Below are 8,560 nucleotides of genomic sequence, written 5' to 3'. Positions count from 1 at the left end.
GCGTGACATGATCGAGGTTTGAGCAAGCGATGTTTGGCGAAATTACAATGGAAAATACCGACGACGCAATACGCGTGGCCCTAAAGAACTAGATAGCAACACACTCCGTTCTTAGAAGATACAATAGCCCTTAAACTGTTTTTATATATTAAACGAAGTTACGATCCTACACTCAAAAAAGAAATCATTTCGCTTTTCAGAACCCCGTCACCGAGATCTGAATTCCCTGCCCCCCGAAAGGAAAGCAGAGAAGCATTGTCCATATCCAAAAACGAAAATAACAATGAATTCAAAAAACCAAAATTCGACAGGCCACCTGCGTTCCACCCTGCAATATGACTACCTTAAAGGATAATAGGCCCATTGATATGCAATCGTTGACGAATGCCTAGAGTAAACTGCGCAACCTTGTTGTAGTTGATCAAGTAATTCACCTTCTTATAGCCAAAAATGGCGTATTAGGTTTGGTCCAATATCACTGCTGGTTACTACAGAAATGTCTAATGGAAATCCGCTAGTCCAAGAATCAGTTGACTGAGTTGATTTAACAGTTTCGAAACCGCCTGCCTGCCGAAGCGGCTGCTGATAACAGATTTATAGCCGAATGCACGGACATTCTCGTCAATGCATTGCTCGGCCATACCGCAATGCCTACCGGCGACTCAAGTACAGTACCCGTAACCTGATACGTAACAGTTAGCCTTCATAACTGCTAATGACCACGTCCTGGCAATCCTATGTACGAAAATCACAGTACACTCTGCTGACTAAATGAAGTTTAGGCTCGTCCTGCTCCGGCGGGCGCGCCTAACACTTATGGGGCGAGATCTCGGACTCAACCACGGCACCCAGACACGGCGGGGCAGGACTAACATGGAAATGTCAGGACGGCACTCACGCGTATTTTACGGTATTATGTCAAACGAATGACACCTCACGTCCGTCCGAAACTTGAAGACAGCAGTCGCGGGTACCCGCCTTTCATTAGCACCATAAGCATCCCGGGGACACAACAATTCTTCTGCCCTCAAAACCCGTAGCCAAGCATGTGACTACGGTGCTTTCGAGCGCTCATTTATGCCTTGGCAAACAATCTTAGCAGTTTCGGCCGGGCCAGATTACCAGACATTTACGGATTTCAATTAGACATTTCTCTAGCTATTAGCAAATAAGTGATACTCCTGGAACAAACTACATATGCATCTTGGCCCTATAACGGGTAACCTGTTACTTCACTCTCAAACCTTACCACCGCCGCGGTGCCAGTTACGCTCGAGCATTCGTTAACTATTGCATAATCCAACTGGACCCCTATTATCGCTATTAACCTATTCAACATCAGTCAACACTGATTACTGATCTGCTCACGATGATCTGTAATGTATACGAATGGGATTTACCTGTCCAACGTGACTAGTACTAAATCACCTACCAACTATCCACCGACCACTCCGCATCATGATGTTTTTAGAAATGACTTACCAACATCGCGACGGGACTACTGAGTTTAAACATGGAGGCTGGACTTATTAATTAGACCGGATTACGGCCCTTGGGCCCTATCTCCTGTAAACGCTATTCTATTTCTACAGCAGAAGACCGCGCGACATCTGTATTTGCTCATAAGTCTTTGTATCTTCAGTCAGCGCCACGAAAGGTGTTGTTTGAACACGCCACGCTTTTTACTTTCGTGGTCTTCCTACACCTTCGTCTAAGCCAGTGGCTAACGCCAGTATAGTCTGCAGACCAGCAATTGGTATATAAGTATATCACCGGAGCTGAATATAATATTAAGCAGTATGACATCAACTCTTGCAAACACAAGAAATTCATACTTTTCCCCCATCTCCCAAATTTACCTCTGATTTTTACTTCAAAATCCAAAAAAGACAATAATGACATCAGAAACCTACACTAACCATCAATTTGCCCGTCACACTTTTACTTCCCTTCTGTAATCCGCGCTATCTTCTTCTAATTTGTGTTAGTGTATGAGGCTTCGAACGTTCAGACATGATTCTTAGTCCACCAGTCACCTTCGACACGGTCAAAGCTGGCATACATGTCCCCACGTAACTAGCGCTGCGGCACCGCGACACCAAAAGAAGGAACAGCTCGCAGGTGATAACCGTCTTCTGGCCAGGGTTTCGCAGGGATTCTGCACACTCACCACAATTCTGCGCGGAGATCCACATCCTGCTTAAAACCCACTGCCATCAAACTCGTCACCAAAACGAACAGCTTCTCCCATTATGGATACAATTTCATATCAACTGAGTATGGCTACTTATGACATCTGTTCTACTCTGCACCCTCCAGCGGTCAGAGCCCTGCTACTACATCTTGCCGATAGTCGCAATACTCCCCTGCGAGCTTGCCAGCATGGTGTTGCAAGCACCGCAAAGCTGCCTCCTCGTTGACCGCTACTTACAGCAGGGTGAATCGCTTGGCACTTTACGACGGTAGCCTGTCACTGATGATTACAGAACCTGTCTGACCGTTTCCGGAGGACCCCCAGCAATCAACGACTACAGAGTCTACATCGTCGTTGTGCGGAAACTTTGGAATGTACAGCACTTCAACTTCCTACTGGTTCCACACGAGTTAGTTTCGGGTTTGCCGCCAGGCGCCCGGCCGTAATAAAGTTGTAGGCAGTAAATTTTGGGCGCAACAGAGAACTCGCTGGCTGCAATTTCTCTGTGTTTTCGACACCGAGGTGCATCACCTCTATTACTTCACTTCACTCTGCTGATTATATATTATCAAGAGCTGTACTGAAGACAGGAGATGCGCCTAACAACCGGTGAAATCGCTTGAAACCATGTTCTGCAGTATCTGATGGCTTCTCGACATTAAATAAATCTTCCCCGTGGTCTTATTTTTGACGATTTTCTCACTGCACGCTATAATAATTACTTCGATGCAGCCTGCTTCCCTACCGTGTTAATCATAAAACCACAACCGCATGCTCCCTCACGATGCCGCCTGCTACCGGCCCCTGACGAATAATGAGCGGTTTTGCTGGAAAATCCTGGGCGCTACTTTTGCGCCCGAACAAAACCGACCCTCAAGATTCCACCGTCTGTTACTGGCGCCTGTGTCCTCTCGCTTTTGTGACGGACTGTATGTTGCTCTCCGGTCCGCCCGCCTGGTTGTAGCGCTGACATCGCATACAGTTATTACTCTACAGGTGTCACCTACCATCCAGCTGTAACGCAGGCGGCTCGGGTTCATCGCTCCACAAATGAATCGTCAAAATAAAATGGGCAAAAGTTTTATTTAATTCGACTTACAATACTGCCAGCTCATCATCTGCGTCTTCCCAGCATTCATCCCGCCGTTGTACGCTCTCCTTCCTTCCAATTCACGCTTCTTGGAAAATTAAGGCGGTTTAACGTAGGTAAGGCTAACGTCGTCGGTATTGACCTACTGGCATCGCTATACATAGTCAACTTCCCCCTCCCTCCACCTGTCCACTCGGCTCCATGAATCCGCCTATTGAGTACCAATGTAAACTCTAAATTGTATTAAAACAGGAAAACCACCATTAAATAGGCATTGTTCAATACTGATATACGTGTACTTGCGGTCTAGTTCATTGTATAGCGTCCAGGTTTTATGCTGGGCGATCTAGGGAGGGTCCCACAATCCAGTCGGCGTGCTAACCGAAGCCACGGACTTGGCACGAGCGGACCCGCTCTTGGCTATTACGCGGCCGCTTGCGTACATGTCTGGGTGCCCGGTCTCCTCGCGCACAATCCTCCAGCGCATTCGCCTTTGTTGGACTTTTCGACTAGGACACAACGAGAGGTCCAATTCATGCAGGATGCCTGATCTCAGGGGCTCTGGCATCATGGACCGGTAACGGCACTACTTTTTATTTTCTGCCTAAAAAACAATTAAAAATCATTAAAATAATACGGTGCTATCGAGTTGCCCAAAACTGACGGATCAGGCGATTAGACCAGCTAACCATTTTAGCTTCACTAGGTCACCCCAGGACTAGTTAAACGAAAAAATGTACTAGTTCCTCTCTAAAGATCCCCCCCCCGCCCCTCCCTCCATCCCCCCCCCCCCCCCGCCCCCGCCCCCGCCTCCACCGGCCCCCTCCCCCTCCCGCCCCCTCCCCCCCCCGCTCCCCACCCAACTGCCCCATCCCCTCCCTGACCCCGGGGGATGGGGAGGGTGAGGCTGGGTCGGGAGGGGTTACGTGTTAGCAAAAGCAGTGTCAGTCCTTTGTTTACAGTGAAAAAACAAATCCATGTTTTAACCCTCCTCTTGAGGGTCAAAAGGTTTATCCGCACTTACTCTTCGCCATAGTCAGCAGAGCGCGACATTCATCGTCTATTCAATAAAGCCATTAAAATGCTATGAGTCACCGCATGAAACAAAAAAGTCTTTTTCAATCGCTCCGTCAGGACATGTCCTCAGAAAATGTGTTCTAAAATCTGCCCCACATTCACTCTTTACCTAGTGACCTCAATTTCGGCACAGTGTGGCTTTTCATACCATGATGCCTATACACGACTATCACGAGCCTAGAGTCGAATGCCGTTATTAGATTTGTGCCGCAATTCTGCGATTTCCTCCCTATACCTTAAGGTTTAAGAGTGAAGTTCCCCCTTCTTTTACACCTCTTGACCTTTGCACCTTTTGACCCCGCTTCGACATCCCAACTCGTATTTGACGATCCCCCCCCGAGTGTTTGGACCGCCGAATATCGTAGACCGTACGTCGAGGCGCGGTAAGATTTGTGCCCACACTGTTTGACGGACGGCCGGACGCTATCGGACGGACGGATACGCAGGACACGATCATGCGATGTCTACAAGCTGCATCTGACTATGTCAGATGAGCTAAAAACAAGAAGAGGACAAGCAGTGGATTTGCTGGTTGGTGGTGTGTGTGTTGTTGTGATGGCGTGCTGTGCGTGCGTTATAACGTCATTTTCATCTCGCAGTCATATGTACTCGTAAAAGGTCCCTTCAAGTCCAGAAGCTAGTTGGACACGTGATGCCGTATGCTGCATACGTCCTTTGACTCTAGCTGATAACGGCCACAATTTTTGACTTTCAGCGCACTCCACCACGCTGCGCCACCCCTTTGTCTTGACTCGCATGCGCCGTATGCTGCGCAAGCATGCATGCGTGCGTGCACTCGCTGCTGCGGCATCGCCTAGCCGCACCTCAGCAACGTGCCTCCGTGCGTGTGTCAAATTGTGGGTGATGAGGAGATAGCAGAAGAGGGACAGACTGTGATTAGAGAAGGGGGAGGGTCGAAAAAAGACGAGAGGAAACAGGCAGGCAGAGAGAAGGAGTGAGAGAGAAAAAGAGAGAGAGAGAGGAGAGGAGAGCAAGAGGAGAGAGAAGACGAGAGAAAGAGAGAGAGAGCCGAGAGAGAGAGAGAGAGAGAAGAGAGAGAGAGATTTATGAAGTTGTTGTGCGAGCGTACAGCGGAGAGCGAGAGAAGAGAGAGAGAGAGAGAGAGAGAGAAGTGAGAGAGAGAGAGAGAGAGAGAGAAGAGAGAGAGAGAGAGAACGAGAGAGATGAGAGAGATGAGAGAGAGAGAGAAAAGAGAGAGAGAGAGAGAGAGAGAGAGAGAGAGAGATGGAGAAAGTGTGTGTGCGTGCGTGCGTGCGTGCATGTGCGCGTGACAGTGTGAGAGCATGTGTGAGAGGCAGACAACTCACGTGGGTAGAACCAGTTATCCTTCTCGTTGCTGAGGCGATGCATGACCCGTGACCTGTGGTCCTGCTGCTTGCGCTGCTCATCTCCCAGCTTGTCCATCAGTGCGACACAGCGCTCCTTCTCCTTCTTCTTCTTGCTCTGCGCCTGCAATGCCGGACACGACGAATCCATCTTAGAAGCATTAAATCGAGACACGCATGGGTGTGAGACGTCTCGGTGTGAGATGCCCCGGCCCAGCCTCCCGACACCCACACCAGGCCACTGCGCAGTGTGTCAAGGCTTCCGGCCTCCCTTCCAGGCCTCCTGACACCCCCACCGGGCCCTTGCGCAGTGTGTCAAGGCTTCCGGCCTCCCTTCCAGGCCTCCTGACACCCCTACCGGGCCCCTGAGGAGCATGTTAACCCTTCCGACATCCCTTTCAGGCCGCCTGACACCCCCGGCAGGCCCCCACGACACAGGGCAAGCCTTCCGACACACCCGCCAGGCCCCCGCGATGCAAGTTAAGCCTTCCGACATACCCGTCACGCCCTCGCGATGCAAGTTAAGCCTTCCGACACTACCGCCCCCCCCCCCGCCCCTCCAATGCAAGTTAAGCCTCCCGACACCCACGCCAGGCCCCCGCGACGCACAGCAAGCCTTCCGACAACCCCGCCAGGCCCACTGCGTGCGGGCGCTGCACTCACAAGGTCCTTGTTGTCTTCGATGGCGAGCAGCATGCTCTTCAGCTTCTGTATCTCTCGCTCGTACGCGGCCGTCGGCACGTGCAGGTCGTACATCGTCAGCGACCAGAACGTCACGTAGAACTGCGCACTGCAACACAACAACGACATTCAGCACAGGGTTTCTTATACATATAAAGGCACAGTGGCGCACCCCCGTTGTCAAATTTAACATCGCCATTGTGAAAATATTCCTGTATTTACCCGCCGTTGTCAAAATAGTGTAAACCCAAAAACAAATAGATCACCACATGCTTTTGGCATATTTAGATTCCCATGCCCTCCCCCCCTCCCCCGCATCCGCATGCGTGCCTACAGCACGCCTTCGAATCCATCATGCGCGTTTTTCCCAAACTGATCTATACCTCCTTTGTAAAATTTCCCCTCAGAAGAAACCCTGCAGCAACCTCACTGCTGCCCACTGCCGCCGCTTCCGCCGCCGCGCGCGGGAAGCAACAATGCGACAGCTAAGCGTAGCAGCAATGCGAGAGCAACCACGGAAACAACAGAACAATGGGAACGGCAGAACAGCGGAAACAACCTGGGGTACTCACTATCATAAACATACTGGCAGTGTAAAATCTGAAATCTGAAATGTCACAACCGAACAGTGAAGTGTCGTGAAAAAGTTTAGAACATGAGTGAAATGATTCGCTCTGCCTGGTGGTCACATTTAATGACATTTTAGAACTACGAATGATGGCCATTATATTAATTATTTACGATGTTTCTGATCACGGGTTCCAGTATGGGAAGAAGAACAACGTGGGCGATTCTATATTCAAAAACAGAACCGCTGCTGTGTTAACAATGACAGAACAACGTTAATGGAATGACAGTCGTAGAAACAAGAGTAGCATGAGGGGAGCTTTGTGGCAAATATTCTCATTTATCGCAAGATAAGATTAGAATATTAGGTTTAAGCACAGTCACTGCAACACAAACAGCTTAATGTGGCAGCATTAAACATATGTTTACATCTAGACCCATGGTCTTTATATACAAGGTCTGTTCTATAGATATATAGAGGTGGTTTCACTGTATAACTGCTACTCAAACAAAACGCTTTACGTTTATAGACGGGTGGCCGTTCAATAAAGGTGGCTGCTAATCACAGATCATCCGACTACATGAGCGGTGCGGTGGGTTTCTCCCCCCGCCCGCCCGCCCGCCGTGGCACGAGCACACACCTGAAGTCATCCCAGATCTTCTGAGGGAAGACCGGTGTGATGGAGCTGATGACGGGGGCCATGACGGCGTCCACGGCTCCCACGTAGCGCAGAGCCTTCAGCGCCAGCGCAGCATCCTTGTCCTTGTCCTTCGTCTTGTCGCGGCGATCGATCTTCTTCAGCTCATCGTAACGCTGCTGCAATGTACGAACGGGATGGGCGCGAGCGCGTTATAGAGCCGCGCGAGAATGAGTGTGTGCGTGCGTGCGTGTGCTTGAGTGCATGCGTGTGTGAGTGTGTGTGTGTGTGCACGTGTGTGTATGTGTGTGCGTGTGTGTGTGTGTGTGTGCGTGTGTGTGTGTGGCGTGTGGCTGTGGGAGGTGCTCTGTGCTGTGTGTGTGCTGTGCTGTGTGTCGGTGTTGTGTGTGTGTAGTGTGGTGTGTGTGTGCACGTGTTTGTGTGTGTGTGCTGTGCTGTCTGCTGTGTGTGCTGTGTGTGTGTGTGTGTGTGTGTGTGTGTGTGTGTGGTGTGTGTGTCGCTGGGTGTGTGGTGCACGGGTGTTGTGTTGGTTGTGTGTGATGTGCGCTGCATTGTGTGTGGTGATGTGTGTGTGTCGTGTGTGTGTGTGTGGGTGTGTGTGTGTGTGTGTGTGCTGCGTGGTGTGTGCATTGGCCGTGCATGTTGCATAAGAGGGTGTGCATTATAGAGGTTGGCTAACAGTGTAGTGCATTGCATGTGCGTGCCTGCGTAGGCTTGTAACGTAGCAGTTCGTACTGCGTAGAGAGGTGCAGCGTACTCACGATGATGAGTGGTTGTATGGAGGGTCGGCCGCGGACAGGCTGAAAGCGCTCGGCTGAGATGTTGTAGTCGTGGCATGAGTTGATCGAGTGGAGGTAGCATCGTCGCCATAGTTCTGCTGAACTCAGCTGGCTGGCCAGGAATGTCACGTACGTGCACCAGTGGTCCTGACACTGCAGGCCAACAC

The 8,560-nt window shown here is 50.4% G+C and overlaps 1 protein-coding gene across 1 annotated transcript in view; it reads right to left on the bottom strand.

Annotated features, from left to right (window-relative positions):
- LOC106808008 (THO complex subunit 2-like) overlaps positions 1 to 8,560 on the bottom strand; it is a 31,483-nt gene that overhangs the window by 18,592 nt on the left and 4,331 nt on the right. The window contains exons 3-6 of the mRNA XM_014810548.1: positions 8,376 to 8,546; positions 7,597 to 7,772; positions 6,371 to 6,497; positions 5,690 to 5,831 (exon numbers count right to left, since the gene is read on the bottom strand). Coding sequence (XP_014666034.1) covers positions 5,690 to 5,831; positions 6,371 to 6,497; positions 7,597 to 7,772; positions 8,376 to 8,546 — 616 coding nt within the window. The remainder of the gene's footprint in view (positions 1 to 5,689; positions 5,832 to 6,370; positions 6,498 to 7,596; positions 7,773 to 8,375; positions 8,547 to 8,560) is intronic.

This window comes from Priapulus caudatus, unplaced genomic scaffold (assembly GCF_000485595.1).
Source record: "Priapulus caudatus unplaced genomic scaffold, Priapulus_caudatus-5.0.1 Scaffold248, whole genome shotgun sequence".
NCBI lineage: Eukaryota > Metazoa > Priapulida > Priapulimorpha > Priapulimorphida > Priapulidae > Priapulus > Priapulus caudatus.
This window is presented reverse-complemented; position numbering and strand designations above follow the sequence as displayed.